At 45.6% G+C, this 16,848-nt stretch overlaps 1 protein-coding gene across 1 annotated transcript in view; it reads left to right on the top strand.

The window, feature by feature from the left end:
- The first annotated feature begins 2,647 nt into the window (after window positions 1-2,647).
- AACS (acetoacetyl-CoA synthetase) overlaps window positions 2,648-16,848 on the top strand; it is a 55,577-nt gene continuing 41,376 nt past the window's right edge. The window contains exons 1-3 of the mRNA XM_035098023.3: window positions 2,648-2,861; window positions 8,631-8,734; window positions 13,548-13,668. Of these exons, the coding sequence (XP_034953914.2) occupies window positions 2,744-2,861; window positions 8,631-8,734; window positions 13,548-13,668 (343 nt within the window). The 5' untranslated portion in view covers window positions 2,648-2,743. The remainder of the gene's footprint in view (window positions 2,862-8,630; window positions 8,735-13,547; window positions 13,669-16,848) is intronic.

Genomic DNA, 16,848 nt, shown 5'->3' with positions numbered 1-16,848 from the left:
AAGATGGCTGCCAATCATGATAGGAGAAACTACACATTAAGATCCAGCTAGGTCACACGAAAAGCTTCCAGAGTTCTTTCATCTATAGTCTAGGTGCCACTACCATAGAGCATTGCTAAATTGCTTCCTAGAGAGGAAGGACAGCCTGACTATTATTCTATAGCAAACAGGAGGAGCATGGAAAAGAGTTGTCAAATCATCCTGGAAACCTCATTCCCTGCCTTTACATTCATTACCCTCCCCACTTAAACCACTTAGATGTGTATGAGAAGATACATATTTGTGGTGTAGGAATGATACCCTGTGCATGCTCAGAGGCTTGGTATCCAGGTCTTGGTTTTAACATAAAATTTCAGGGCTTTAGCACCTTCCAAACCACAGAACCTAGGGCTTGCCGATCAGAAGGTTGGCAGTTTGAATCCACGCGACAGGCTGAGCTCCCGTTGCTCGGTCCCAGCTCCTGCCAACCTAGCAGTTCGAAAGCACGCCGAAGTGCGAGTAGATAAATAGGTACCACTACAGCGGGAAGGTAAACGGCATTTCCGTGTGCTGCTCTGGTTCTCCAGAAGTGACTTTGTCATGCTGGCCACATGACCTGGAAGCTGTATGTTGGTCAGGGGTCCATTTACAGCTTCTTCAAGGGAAGGAGTTAAATCTTATAGAAAGGAGCCAAAAGTTGGCAAAAGCTACAGTATTTTGTCACAGACCCCATTCATGAGTTTTGCATCCATGGCTGATGGCCATCTGTCATGAATGCTTTAGTTGGGATTCCTGCATTGCAGAGGGTTGGACTAGATGACCATTGGGGTCCCTTCCAACTCTGCAATTCTATGAGTCTATGATTCTCTCCCCATTTTCAAGTTTGAATCACCCAATTTCTCAGCACACTTCACTTTGTCCTGTAGGGCCAAGTGAAAGTACAATAGATCAGCAAAAGGGAGAGGCTCAATATCGATTGAAGTACTGGGGCCACCAGGCTCTACCGCCTCTCTCAGTGTGCTCATCCTTGTGCTCATAATCTCACCTCCCTGTGGTCAAGGATTTGGATTTCAGGAGATTTGGCAGCTGCAGATATGCACTATTTCTTCATATTGCTTCACCTTTACACTGGCTGCAACCCAGCCTGGAGTCTGAGGGTGCATCTGCGGGACAGCTGGTCACTCCTGAAGCCACTCTTTCATCTGAGGAAACTCCGGGAGCTGGGAAAGGGGACACTTAGAGATCTCTGAAGCGGCACTTACTTAGGAGTCATTTCCAGAGGGGTAAAAGTGCAGACTATTGTAGCAAAACCTACAATGTTCTTTGTTGTTTTCAGTTAGGAGTAGTAATTCCCAAGTTGCCACTGTCCTTTCCTCATGAAGACAGAAAGGCCATGTGTGTTACAAACACACATACATACATACATATATGTATGCGCTCTTGCATGCATGCACACAGTTCTATTTATATTCCCATCTCTTTTGTGTGGAACTCTTGGTGTAGTATAGTGGCTTGGAGACTGATGCTACCAATCAGGAAGCACTCAATTCGAATCTTACAGCCACATTAGGTAGTCAGATTGCTTGAAGTGAGCCTCTTTATCTCAGCTTTGATCCCCATTATCTGAAATATGCGGGCTATTAATACTGACTTGCTTTACAGGGCTGCTGTAAGGATTCAAGCCATTAACTCCAGCAGGTCTACTTTGAGTAGAACTAGCATTAAATACACACTCCTGCCTTGCCTACCATGCCCCATCCAGGTAAGCAGCAGTGACACCTGTGTCAGGAGGCTGGCTGATCCCACTTAGCATATTTTCATAGGATTTTCTGCTCCTTCTTTCAAGGGTGGTCTCCCATCCAGGCCTGTTTTGCTTCAGCAAGGTGGCTGCCTCCATCTGAGCCCTTTAAGCATTCCTTCAAACTATAATCCCCATAATTCTTTTGGGGGCAGAACCACGATCAGTTAAACTGGTCCAAAGCCAATGTAAGCATGGAGTGCAGAAGAATGCCCTAAATCAGGCATAGGCAAACCCGGCCCTCCAGACGTTTTGGGACTACAACTCCCATGATCCCTAGCTAACAAGACCATTGGTCAGGGATGATGGGAATTGTGGTCCCCAAACATCTGGCGGGCCGAATTTGCCTATGCCTGCCCTAAATAAAGTTCCCTTGCCTTTTTAAATTCCTTATTCCTACCTCCCCAACTCGGTGTGTGCGTGCGTGCTTGTATTTACTGTCACTTTGGCTGTAGCTGTCTCTGATTAACAACAGAGCAGTTGAGGTAGGTGCAAGCTAAAATCTTTGGCCTCTCTCTTTCTATAGATGTGTGTGTGTGTGTGTACACTCATCACACACACAGAGATGTACATGAGATGCACAGGCATATGCATGTATATACACTGCATTGCACATTTTATATACATACAGTCATAGATCCGGTTTTATATACGTACATACATATAGATAGATTTACGCTAACCCCTTTGGCAGCTGCTGCTGCTGCTGTCAATGCACCTCTTTCCATACCCCGCCCTTATTTGCATTGAAAAACAGACCTAGTTCCGTGCATGCACTCTTTCCTCCTTCTCCTCCATCATCAGCCCTGGCGGAAGCTTACCCGGGAAAATGGGAGGTGAGCTGTCCTTGAAAAGCTGCTTGCAGGAGGCGGAGCCCCACAGTCACTCTCCAAGCGAGAAAGCAGCAGAATTTCAAACAGGTGCGTTGCAGCAGCAGCAGTTGCCTGAGCTAAGCCCAACCTCGCCATGTCTGGGGAGCTGGAGATCATGGAATCGCAGGTGATGTGGGAGCCGGACTCCAAGCGCAACACCAATATGGACCAGTTCCGGGCAGCGGTAGCTGCTGCTTACGGGATTCCCCTGGGTGAGTCTTTGCTGCTGCTGCTGCTGCTGCGAAGTAACAGCAAGAAGAAGAATGGTGATGGCAATGATGGTGCCTTTGCGCTTCGGTGCAAGCTGCTCGTCAGGGAATGTTCTCCGCGCGCTTTCCCTCTTGGCGCCTGCCTTTCGCACCAGCAAATCCCCCAAGGGGCTTTTGCACCAGGCAGGCGGGGAGGAGTGCGGCGTTTGTGTTGCAGAGCCTGGGAGGATGCGAGGCTTGGATCTTCGGGGCTGCCGCCGGAGGGATAAGAGGAAGCGTCCAGCAGATTAATCGGGGAGGGTGGCTCGGGCATCTTTCCTTCTCGAAGCGCCGAGGGAATGCGTTGGGCGTTGGGTCTTACCAGCGGCCAGTTTGTCACTGTGGTTAAATGGAGCCTCCGCGTTCGGAAGAAGTCTATCTCTCTGGGTAGCTGGGGCGTTCACAGGGGGAACGGACAGACCGCTGCCTTTATGCCTTGTTTAGGGGTTTTCCGTGAGCTGCTGTGGAGAGCAGAGCCTTCAACCTGGTGCACTTGGACTGTAACTCCCATCAGTGCTGGCTGGGGCTGATGGGAGGTGCAGTCCAAAAACATCTGGAGCCCATCTCAGGGCTGGCCTGGGTGGACCAATGCACTTGTGTTCAGTGACGTTTCTGCCTTTGGTCTTGACAATTTCACTTTAATGGTGCATCTCCGTTCCTAGCTCAGACCCATGCCCCTTTTAAAGAAACTGTTGTGAAGTATTAAAAATATTAAAAAATAGGGTTTATAATGCTCTGAGCATGTGCAGAGTATTTTTCCATTGCTGCTGAGCAACCGTCCCCTTGCACTTCAATGCCTCATGTAGGCCTGAGGCCCAGCAACAATCCTGTCATTGCTGAAAACCCATCCCAAGCCCTTGACTTGCAGCGGGTCTCCTGTATTGTTGTTCAGTCATGAATGTGAACCCTGTACCTGTCTGCATTTGTTGGCTTCAATAAAGAGTGTGGTGCAGGGAAGCTGGGCACTTGGAAATATTTATTTATTCAGGTATTCAGTCTCCCTCTCCAATTTTCTCAAGAGATTTGTTTTATTTTTTTAAAAAATAAGATTCACAGCGATAAATATAGACGTGACAACTGTGTTACTAGGTAACTCAAAAGAGAGTTTCCTTGAGCAAACAGTTCTGTTCTGTTTTGGATGGGCAACTTAACTCTAGTCACCAATGGCCTTGCCTGTACTGAAGGGACTCGTAATACATGGGCCAATATTTTCAGTATCTGATAACAGTGATATTTAATTTTAATTTTATTTATTGAATTTGTATTTCACCCGAAGATCTCCGGGTTGTTCACGGCATATAAAATGCAGAATAAAACCACAAAGTACATAATAAAAACAAGAACAAAAGAAGACAACAAACATCCCCCTTATATAGACCTAAGCTATGGTTTAGCAGGACCATGTGAGCTTGTAGCCTCCCACCTTGGCTCTTCCCATGACTTTTTGCTGCCCTGTTGAGCTAAGCCAAGGTTTGACTCAATGTGCTGTCCTGATGGGAGCTGCTGGCTAAACTACCGGTATCATCTCACTCAACCTCGGCTGCAGCTTTGGGTCGCTCTGTGAGAAAAGCAACCAACAAATATAAAAATGTGATATTAAAGTAGGGGTGGGGTGGGTGCAGTATTGAAGATCATAGTGCACTTGCCAAAGATTCAACAATGATTCTGTAATAATGGAGGGAAGGTCTAAGTCTCTTAAGCTTCAATGGGCGCACCTTTGCTCCATTAACTTTCATGGGAAAAGGTGGCTGATCTTGTCATGGCAGGGCAACACCCACACCCACCCATAGTATTGGACTGGGATCTGGGAGACTTGGGTTCAAATCCCCACTCACTGGGTGATTTGGGCCAGTTCTGCCTCATGGCCTAACCTACCTCACAGGGTTGTTGTGAGGATAAAATGGAAAGGGGGAGAGGTGTTTACATCACCTTGAGACCTTTGAAGGAAAGGTGGGCTATACATAAAATAAATATTTAACATGGGTTTTTTTTTAATTGGGCTGTCATCTCCTGTACGTTACTCTCTTTTTTCCTTGCCCCACAGAAATAAATCGACTATGCAGTCCCAAAGCAGGGGATTAATGGCATCTGTTTACCCTAATAAAGCCTTACCTGTGAAGCTTAGAATGAGGTGGAAGAGTAGAGCGTGCTGAATTTTTCAACTTTCAAATTCCCAAAATGAGCGGTGCTAAAACATTCTAGCATGACTTGGGAATTCAAACTATATTTTGGTTAAATTGATATGATTTAGTTTTGCTTGGTAAATTATTTAAATGTGTGTAAAATTGCATCAAAATAATTAAAAAGGATTGCCAAGTACTCACATATGTATTATATATTAATATTTTTATTTATATATTATAAACATTTTATATTACCTGACACTTTCAGAAGGTAAAATTAAAGTTTTTGGGTTTTCCGAGAGCAGTTTATATCATTTTTAATCAGACATAGATATACCAAGCTAAATGTTGTCCACAAACATAATAGCAGATTTGAATTCCTCACATCCAAAAACATATTTTTAGGATTCCCTAGCTGAAGAAATTTGCAAGAATTAAGTTTCTCCCCCTAAAATGACACACCCTTGTGGAAGAGTTCTAAGGTGAGAGTATTATGGGTTGTTTCACTTTGGGCTGCAGGATTCATTTCTGAAGCTAAAACCAAAATTCTGCATTACAAGTAGAAAATCAAGACATCAGGGAGTGGGTTGAGGTATGCTTCTGGGGTGGTTTAGTTCATTTAGTTCAGTATTGTCTCTACGCTAAACAAACCTTTGGTTCCCATCCTGCACTCAGCTCTCACCTGTGGCTCCTAGAAGGTGTCAGCATTCAACAGTGGCCACACCCTGGGAAATGGCTTCGGCTGGCTGGCTAATCCAGGTGTGGGTAGCTGATAGGTCTCAAACCCTCTGAGAGTTAGGGACTTCCCCTGCATAAGACGACAAGCTCTGGAGGATTGAGCGGACGAGACCAAGAGTGGGTCCAATGGTCAAGAAGGCGGTTTCTGCACATGCTGTAGAGGGAAATGTGGGGCAGGTGGGGCTTGTCAACCTGGGAAGCTTAGCCCATCTAGGAGAATGAAAGCTCTGATCCCATACCTCTGCTGTCTTGCGGGATATCTTTGGGAGTAGTATAGACTAGTGAGTAAACCCTGCACAATTCTGAAGTGGCGTCCCTAAGGCAGTTGGTTGGCATCTTGTACGCCTCCTTCCAGCAGCTCCTGCAGCCAAGTTGGTGTCACATGTATTGCTCTGCTTTCCTTTGGACCACATCAGCCAGGCCAAGGCTTGTCATCTAGGCAGCCCAGGACCTCCATGCGCACTGCCCAGGTTTGACTTCATCTCTGGAGGAGCAGCTTCATTGTCTCTCCAGACGGACGGCTGCCAACTCACAGTGACTACACTGACTGGCAGGGCTCTCCAGGGTTTCAGACAGAGGATATTGCTAGCCCTACCTCAAGATGCTGGGGATTGAATCTGAGGCCTTCTGCATGCAAAGCAGATGCTCTCCCACTGAGCTACAGCCCTTCCCTTCACAATCTAGTGGGAAGCTCTTCTGTGCAAGCCTTTTTAAAGTGAGTGGAATATGTCAAGAACTTGCTCTTCCTCCAATGGGCTTTGCAGTGGACTCTGCCCTGGACCAGATCTGTCCAAATGCCACATTATTATTATATTATATCATATCATATACTCCTTACTTGCCAAAGTGGCTTCTTAGAGGTTTGTTGGTTTTAAAACCAATTGCAGCATGAGAAAGATAAGCACGCATAATTAGAATACTCAATAAAGCAGTTCCACCAGAACATTAAAATAAACACCCACAATTAAAGTGTGCAATAGCACACTACCGTTAAAACAGTTAAAACAGCAATTTAAACAGGAAGTTTAGGTCAGGAGAATGCTTGTCTAAATTGGTGTGTCTTCAAGAGCCAATGCAACCCAAAACCTGCCGTCTGAGGTGGAGGGCTGTTGTTTCTCTCTCCTTCTCCATACACTCATCTCCATTAAACTGTGGCCTTACAACTAAGTTAAAACTGTAGTGTCATTTTCAGGCAGTGTGAGGACAGCCTGGTGGCCTCTGGGTGATGAGCTCATTTTGAGCTCCACTTCTCTAAACCCTGTTGCTTTTTCATCTCTGTAGCATCTTTCCTCTTCATTTCACTGAGTAAATTAGCATCTTCTGTTTGTGCTTCGTATTTAGCAGGTTGAATGTCCACAAATGTGGAGGTTTGCTCTTTGGCGGACCTGGGGCATATCTCCTGGACCATCAGAGCCGAAGATTAATTGTCCTGCCCCTGCCTGCCTGCAATCCACTTTCTCTAGCTTTTTGCTCCCTAGGAAAACAGCAAAAGGGTTGCTTGTTTGACCTCCACCTTTTATAATGGCTAAGGACACACGGTCCTGCTTGATTTCCATAAGATCCTCAGGTGTCTTGACGGGAGAAGGCAATATTAACCATTTCTCAGCAAGCAAATATGGGAGCTAATTACTTGCTGAAGAAGAGAAAAAGAAGCAGGTGGCTTTCCCAGTTCAGACAAGAATGGGATTGTGAAGTGGTGGAGTCTTGTGGTGGCCTGGCAGCTCCAGCTAGGGCTGGCTAAAAGCTCCTATCTGAAACTCCGGAGAGTTACTGTAGAGGCACCATGGACCTAGATCAGGCACCCCAAACTTCGGCCCTCCACATGTTTTGGACTACAATTCCCATCTTCCCCAACCACTGGTCCTGTTAGCTAGGGATCATGGGAGTTGTAGGCCAAAACATCTGGAGGGCTGCAGTTTGGGGATGCCTGACCTAGATGAACCAGTGTTCTTATGCAGCATAAGGTAACTTCTTATGTAACTCCTTGCCCAAAGACAATTAGCACCTCGGACTGTGGCTTGGGCTAGGAGCTCTCAATGACTAATTGCCCAGTTATTGGGGGCTATCACAATGCGCTATATCGATTGGCCCTGAGTTGGGCAGGGAAAGGCTCTTCTCACTAGCCACATACATGTAAAACGGTATGTGCACTTGGGATTTGTGTAGGGTTTGTTCCTGAGCCTTTTCTTCACCCGAAGATATCCTGCAAGGCAGCAGAGGTTTGGGATCAGAGCTTTCTTTCTCCTAGGTGGTTGACAAGCCCCATCTGCCCCTCACTTCCTTCTACAGCATGTGCAGAAACCGCCTTCTTGACCATTGGACCCACTCTTGGTCTCGTCCGCTCAATCCTCCAGAGCCTGCCGTTTTATGCAGGGGAAGTCCCTAACTCACAGAGGGTTTGAGACCCACACCTGGATTAGCTGGCCAGTCGAAGCCATTTCACAGGGTGTGGCCACTGTTGCAAGCTTCTAGGAGCCACAGGTGAGAGCGGAGTGCAGGGTGGGAACCAGAGGTTTATTCAGTGTAGAGACAGTAATGAACTAAATGAACTAAACCAGAATGGGCAAACTACCCCAGAAGGAGCATGGCATGCCCCCCACCAGACAGTACTTCTCCTCCCCTAACACCTCACACGTCCCATTAAGATTCATTCATATTTATATCCTGCTTTTCTGTAGGATAAGAAGATAGGGCACACACACATTATTTTTGTGTCTTATCAAAATGAAACAGAATATAATTGGAAACAGCCCAATAACAACAAAATGGCAAAATCTGAAACAATTAACCTTAGGCAGCCAAATCTTAGGCTGCAGATCATTTGCATATTGTGTTATAGATTGAAATAAAGATGTCTATATTTACCTTACAGCCAACTACAATGAATTGTACCATTGGTCGGTGAATCACTATGCAGATTTCTGGGCAGAATTTTGGAAGTTTAGTGGGATTGTCTTCTCCCGTCTTTATGATGAGGTAAGCCATTAGGGATCTGATCCTCTTACTTTATTTATTATTATTTGGAAAGATTTACAAGCCACTCAGTCAAAAGGCTCTTGGAAGCAGTGCACATAATAAAATTGTAGCTAAAGTACAGCTAAAATACACCAAACATATATATATATTTACAATAATAGTAATGATTAAAGCACAGTTTTTAATTTCAAAGATTTTGTACTGCATCCAGCATTCTGCTAGGGCAAGTGTGAGTCTGAATGTTGCACGACAGAGAGATCCAGTGCAACAGTTGCACAACAGTAGAAACACATTGTGTGACAAAGTTAACCACAACCTGCTTGTACAACAGTGTTCCGCAAGTGCAAAACATTTCACCAGCGGAACAAGTATTTTGCTAAGTGATGTACCCCCCTTTTGTCCCCTGCTTTCCACTGGGGAAACCTGCAGTTTAGTGCTGAATTGGAGCAAAGGGCAATAGGGTTTTCTACGGAGTATTCTGATTTAGTGCTAAAGAGTAGGTGGGGCAAAGGCTTGGAGCTATGCCTGCAAAGTAAGGCACAAGAGGGAAACTGCTGGTGGGAGTTGCAGTTCAGCAGCACCTGTGGGGCCAAAGTTTTCCCCCACCTGCCCCTCAGGTTACAGAGACCAGCAGCGACAGGACAGCAGAGAACAAGTTTTTTGTGCAGTAAGTTTTACTTATATAAAACCTTTCAGAACAACCACCCTCCAGGTGCTTTGCATCAAAATATACATTTCAATAATATATCATAGGCTTAAAAACAGTACAGTAGTTAAAAAAACTGTGTCTTTTATCAGTTTTTGATTAATCGAATATGGATTTAACATATAAACCTCTTAATTTTTTTCTATTAGTAGCTGCTTGTTTGACCATATCACAGGTCTGGAAGAAGTCATCAGGCTTTTCTGTCAATATTTTGTTCAATAATGTAAAGTTTATTCTCATTTCTGAGAGATTGACTCATAAGTTACATGTATCTTGGGGTACAGCTAAACTTCTGGATTTTGCCTCCATTTGGCAACCATTTGTTACTTAGATGTCAGGCCAAACATAGGGGTGGCAAGTACTGATGAAATGTGGCTTTATTTGGTATTTATAATTTTTTTGGTGTTCTCTCTGTATCAGGTTGGTTTTTTGCTATAGCATCTAATTCATTGTGTAGTCTCTTGATAACGTTCTTTGTTTTACGAGGTAATGGATGTAAACCTTGGTTTTCTGTTTTGTACAATTTTCTTCTTCTTTATTCATATTTTATATTACGTTCATGATACAAGTTACAGGTAGGTAGCCGTGTTGGTCTGATGCAGTCAAAACAAAATAAAAAAATCCTTCCAGTAGCACCTTAGAGACCAACTAAGTTTTTCATAGGTATGAGCTTTCGTGTGCATGTATCTGAAGAAGTGTGCATGCACACGAAAGCTCATACCTATGACAAACTTAGTTGGTCTCTAAGGTGCTACTGGAAGGATTTTTTATTTTGTTCATGATACAGTTTTGAAAATTTAATATCTCTGAGCCAAGCTAAATAATCTATACTGTATAATCTAATTAAACAGTTCTAGAACACAGTTTAAAAGCAGCAGTAAAGTAACCACTAATACTAAAAAGTCAGTGTGACCTTTAATTTTAAAACAGCATCTGATCTGCTACAAGCAATTTGATGCAAGTGGATCTTCAAACCACATTTAATAACCACATTTCTCAGTGGGGAGGTTACATTAAGTAATAGGTTAGAATGTTGAATGTGAATGTGTAAAGACAAGGGATAAAACAAGCACCCTTAGATGTACTGCTGGTTAAGTGTTTAATGGTTATTGTATCTTGGGTTACAGACACTTCAGGTTACAGACGCTTCAGGTTACAGACTCAGCTAACCCAGAAATAGTACCTCTGGTTAAGAACTTTGCTTCAGGATGAGAACAGAAATCGCACGGCGGCAGCAGGAGGCCCCATTAGCTAAAGTGGTGTCTCAGGTTAAGAACAGTTTCAGGTTAAGAACTGACCTCCGGAACAAATTAAGTTCTTAACCCGAGGTACCACTGTATTTGAATTTAAAAACCAATAAAATGTTTAACAAAAGAAAGAAACAGGACATATGGGGTGAGACCTCTATCCTTTTGGGGACAAGGTTTGAGTTCCCCAAATGAGGGAGGACATGTACCGGTAGGTGAGAAAGTCCTGTCTGTGGAACTGGTTTTGCAGGTGAGCCAGTGAGCAATTTGAGTTAAAACGATGCCCTGTAGCAGGTGATGCAAGATATTTTTGCCTGACCAAGAATGGAGTCAAGTTCATCCTTCTGTCTCAAGCACCAGCGCACTCCTGGCTTGCGCTGGCAGCAAGATTAGGTGGTGCATTGCATGTGGAGAGATGCCAGTTGTCAATCCGGTCCACCACGTCAAAGTGAAACACAAGTTTCTCTTTTCTGGGCTTATGCAGGAGAAAGAAACCTGAAGTGAAGGCCTTTCAGTTGGAGGCTGGGGCCCCCTCTGCACTATACATTTAAAGCACAGATGTATAACCTCAAAGAATCCTGGGAGCTGTAGTTTAAGGGTATTGAGTGATGTTAGGAGGTCCCTATTCCCTTCCCAGAGCTACTGTTCCCAGAGTGGTGGTTTAACAGTCAACCCCTCTTCCAGTGCCGAAACTAGGCTTTCTGTCACCTGGGGCAAAGACCCAGTTTGCTTTACACCCCCATGTGTGTTTGTGTACACACACCCACACCCACACCCACTCCTCAACATGTTTGTTCATAAAGGGCATAAAAAGTAGTTTGAAATAGGCTGGAGAAGAGATGAATTCTAAGAAGTATGATGAATTCTAAGAAGTATGATTGTATGATCTAATAATATCTAATAATAATAATAATGATAATAATAGAAACTGTGATTATGATCAGGCACATGCCAGAGAGTCCTATTGAACTCAGTGGGACTTACTTCTAAGTAAAAATGCTTAAGATTGCAGTATAAGACTGCATAATCTTTACACAGTTACCTGGGACTTACTTCTGAGTAGTGAAGGCATGCAGTTTAAGGGTCTAAGGCAGGCATGGCCAAACTTGGCCCTCCAGATGTTTGGGCCTACAACTCCCATCATCCCTAGCTAACAGGACCAGTGGTCAGGGATGATGGGAATTGTAGTCCCAAAACATCTAGAGGGCCAAGTTTGGCCATGCCTGCAAGTCTAAGGAATAAAATGAATAAATACTTCACAAGTTTTCTTTAAAAATGCTAGCTGCTGAGACATTGCAATTAAAGAATTTGAAGTGGATTGGCTACATTTTTCTTCCAAATTACAAGAAGAGATAAATACAAAGTGCTTTGTATATCAGCATCACATTTCTTTCATTACAGGTATTTTATTTTCAGTATAAAGAGGACTCAGTTTTTGTAGCTGATTGTATGCAGCAGTGCCCTCTTTATGTATACACATGGTGTAAACATGTATGTTGTCCTCTAGATCCAGACACAGACACAGACACAGACACAGACACAGACACAGACACACACACACAGAGAGAGAGAGAGAGAGAGAGAGAGAGAGAGAGAGAGAGAGAGAGAGAGAGAACACAGAAGCAAGCAATGCTCCAAAATGCTTTTGTTCCCCAAAAGGGCAGGAGGTGGTGTTCTGATCTCTTCACCACTTTTAATTGATCTCTGAGATGTTGAGGGAAGCAAAAGAAGAAGAAAGAAAGCAACAAAACTTTCCCTTTTCAACTTTGCTTGGAGAGCAACCTTCTCCAGGATTTCTCTTTCATACACAGTTCCAGGAGGAAAGAGAAAGGTTTTTCTGCTTCCCCTTGCAAATGAGCATCCCTCAGCAGCCACAAGGAGGGGAATAGTCAGAGGAACCCCCCCCCCCAAGCTGGGAGCCTCACTGATGCCCCTCTAGAGGCTTCACCCAGGGCTGAGAACCTAGCTAGCCCCCCCCCCCTTAACTATGGCCTTGCCCTCTTCTCATGGAACTCTGGAAACTGTAGCTCCCTCAGGGGAATAGGATGGGGGTCTTCTGACAGCACTCAGCACCCTGAACAAACTACAAGATTTTTGCTTGGTCGGTGGTGGGAAGCTGTGACTGTTTAACATGGCACAATACTGCTTTTAACTGTATAGTGAATATGGGGACCAAGCTGTGGCTGTTAGTGCCCAGTTCACAGCCCTGAAGGTGGAAACTGAAGGTGGAGTCAGGGCAGAAGTGGGGCTTTTGTAATGGTTGCTTGCTATTCCCCCACAGCAGGGCAAGCAACCATTTCCATGGTTGGGGCCAAATGACTGTATGCGAGATAAAAAAGAGAGGCAACTTTGGGATGAGACGTTTTAAGGGGATGAGGCAACACTAGACCAACCTTCTTCCAACCTGTCAACCTCCAGATGCTGTCAGAGTGAAACTCCCACCATCTCTTGTGGAATTTTATCACTCTGTTCAATTTTGGAAAGGCTTTGTGTGTTTTTAAATAGAAGCAGTATTCTTTTAATAATCTGTTTTAAAATGGTAGTTTTTGTTAAAGCTGGCTTGGGACCTTGTGTGAAGGGCAGGTAAGAAAACTTACTAACTAGACAAATAAAGCTTTGCTGGCTGGGGCTGACAGGAGCCCCCCAATGTCAGGAAGGCCACAGACGGAGAGAGGCTGTGTAGCAGTGAAGATGCCCAAAGCAGTGTGGGCCTTAAGGCACTGTGGTCTCACGTGGGATTCTGGTAATGGGGAAACAAGCCAGCCTGGATTTTGGAATGTGGGAATTTTTCTCCACTCCAGTAGTAGATGTGACCGTGAAGCTCTTCTTTCCTAAGGGTGCCCGACATTTTTTCCACCAGGTGATTGACCCTTCCAAGGGCATTGCAGATGTTCCGGAGTGGTTTAAAGGCAGCAGGTTGAACTATGCAGAAAACCTCTTAAAGCACAAAGAAAATGATAAAATTGCGCTCTATGCTGCACGTAAGTAGTCATTGTGAATCTTTGCTCTTGTGACGCCTGTGATTCACTCTCTTTCTCTCTCTCTCTCTCAATTTTCTCCCCGTCTTTTTATTGCGCTTTATTTATAATAACACACACATTCATACAATTAAAGAACAGTAAACATTAGCAACAGGCAGCCAGCAGTCAACTTGCAGCAGTCAACCTTGTGCTTCTACCAATATTTCTCTTCATTGCAAAACACTTCTTTCTATAATTTTTGCCTCTGGAAGACTCCTCTTAGTCTTACCCCGCCAATTCCCAGTAAGAAAAATCCGGGATCAGCAGCGGAGCGGTACCGGAAGTCGCTTCTGTCGCGTAGAAGCGACTTCTGGTGCCGCTCTGCCCGATTTCTGGTGCCCAGACATGGGCAGAGCGGCACCCGAAATCAGTTCTGCGCATGTCCAGACATGCGCAGAAGGAGCCTCCCTGGCAGGTAGGAAATCCGGGGGATTTACGGGATTTTTCTCTATTTGGGATAACAGCGGGAAACGGGTTTAAATACGGGGGTTTCCCGCAAAAAAACGGGAGACTTGGCAGCTATGCTCTTAGTTGAATTTGTACTCCCTTTTCTCTCTCTCTCTCTTTATCCGCTTGACTTGCAGCCCATTTCATGGAGTGGTTAAACAATCAGGCCAATTTTTTGGTGGGGAGCAGGGCAGAGTATATTGATTAGCCTGGCAGTGTGTCTTTGGGGCAGACTTGCTCTGGGCTTCCCCTTGTTGCCAAACGCTTCTACCGTACTGCCATAGAGACTCTTTCCTGCCCTGCAGGCTTTGTAGAGAGATTGCAATCGTCCCAAACTAGTTTGTCAGGCAGCCCTTTGCCTAACCTGCTCTCCCCTCGGGACTTTTTCTCCCGCCTACTGGAGACTGGTTGTCTTAAGTAACCAGCCTGTTTGCAGAATTCCTAGTTCCCACAGTTTCTTGGGGGCACTGCTTCCTTTTTCCTTCCTGTAACTCTGTGTTTCCTGGCCTGGTGCCCTTCAGGTGCTGCTGAACTCTGCCTCCCACCAACTGCCCAATGGAGAGCACATCAGGTTGGCGGAGGCTGCCATTAACCCATCACAGATGGTGACAGGTTTTTTGGATGAGTCTTCATCCTAATGCCGACATGCAAATAATCCATTGAAACCTGCCTAGGCACGCCAGTTCCGAATCATTTAAGGGTTGCAGCCCAGCAGATGACCACTTACCAAGGTTGCTGCAGGACGGTGGCCTTTCTGCACACACACAGGGGCTTGGTCTAGATGGCCTTTGAGGACCCTTCAAACTCAACGATCCTACTTTGCAGGGGCAATTGGTGGCAGTCAGGCCGTATGTCGTGTCTCAGCTAGGGGGGTTATCCTTGAGAGGAAGTGCAAGCAGGCTAGGAGAGGTGCCATCTGGGGGTGAGGTGCTGGGATCCTGTGACGAGGCCCATGAGGGACCATCTCTACCCAAAGGACAAATGGGTCCCATGCCAGAGGGAAGGTGGAAACCCGACCCATCTGGAGAAATGCCTAGTCCTCTGTTTTGGTCTGCTAGCTTGGACCCTGACTGTGGACTGTTCTGCCTCTTGCCTGATCTTTAGTTTTGGACTCTGACCTTGAGCTGGGCCTGGATGCTACTTTGGTTGTCACCCTCTTCGTCTCCCTGCTGGCTCAGGAGCACAGTGGGGGCAGGAGACTGTACATCCTGGGGTGATAGGTGGAGTCACACAGCCTTCTGTTGGAAGCCGCCCAGAGTGGCTGGGGAAACCCAGCCAGATGGGTGGGGTATAAATAATAAATTTATTATTATTATTATTATGGGAAGTGGGGCACCTCTGCATCACACACTTAAAGCATGCGGCTTCCCCCCTAAAGGATCCTGGGAACTGTGGTTGACCCCTCCCAGTTTTACTGGGTGGGCTTGGGGCAGGTAGCCATGTGCTTTAAAGTGTGGTGTGTAGAGGCAGGGGAAGCAGAGAGCTTTGCTACAGGAGCTGGGTGTGTACAGATTTGCATCATGAGCAGGTAACAGGATTTCTCCACAGGCTCTCTTTGACGCCAGATGTACCATCCCTCCTGGAAGTGTGCAAGATCCAGAGGTGTATTGCTAGGCTGCGTTGTTCCCCTCCTCCTCCTCCTCCTCCTCCACCTCCTGGTTCTTTATTCTGCTTAAGGAGATTTAAGGGCTAAGCTGGCGTGGGGTTTTTATAGCTCCTGGTTTAATGTCAGAGCAGGGCTTAAGCGATCTGGCACCCAGAAGGACCAGTGAGGTCCTTGCCAAGTGTTTTGAGACCCTTTTTTGGGAAAGCTGGAGACCTCTGCAGCAGCCTCCACCACTTCCTTTGAAATGCTGCACAAGCAAGGTTTCTGTAGCGCATCTGATGCTCTGTCCTCCTTATGGTTAGAATACCAGCTTGTGCTGGGCTTTGGGGCCGAGCATGTGGAAGCTCTGACACTCCAGGGGTTGCTACAACGCCCTGGTCAGCATGGCTAGTGGTTAGGGATGGTGGGAGCTGTAGTTCATCTGTTTGGCAGTGGAATGGGCTACCTCAGGATGTTTCCAAGCACTATTCAAAGTGTTGCTGCTGACCTTTAAAGCAGAAGGAGCATCTCCACCCACATCGTCCAGGAGGGAAAGGAGATTTTCCAGGAGATGTCAAGGAGAGAAATAGCGATGCAACTTTTAGAAGACCAGATATCTTCTCTTGTATAGGGAAGTTTTAGTGTTTAATGTTTTATGTTGTTTTTATATGTGTTGGAAGCTGCCCAGAGTAGGGCTGGGCGATGTTGGGTTTTCAACATCATGGTGTATCACCAGCCAAACATTGTAGTGTGGTCTCCAGGTAGGGCTGGGAGGGACTGAAGCCCAGGAGAGCTGCTGCCAGTTGGTGTAGACAATACTGAGCTAGATAGACCAATGTCCTTTCTGGGCATAAGGCAGTTTCCTATGTAAACTAGATAATATTTTCAATTTGTTCAGGTGAGAAGGATGAAACCCCAAATTAGGGAAATTATTTCTGCAAGGTGATGCCATGGCCACTAACTTAGACTTCTTTGAAAGGGGGATTAGACAAATCCATGGGTGGTGAGACAATCCGTGACTAGCCTCTTCTGTTTCTAGACCAGCATTCTCACCACTGCACCTCCCCTGGCAGTCTTTTGCAGCTGCCCACTGGACACTGCCCAAGTCT

The sequence above is a fragment of the Zootoca vivipara genome, chromosome 16 (genome assembly GCF_965207765.1).
Source record: "Zootoca vivipara chromosome 16, rZooViv2.hap1.1, whole genome shotgun sequence".
NCBI classification, from domain to species: Eukaryota; Metazoa; Chordata; class Lepidosauria; order Squamata; family Lacertidae; genus Zootoca; species Zootoca vivipara.
Note: the sequence above shows the minus strand (reverse complement) of the source record. Positions and strands in the feature narration are given on the sequence as shown.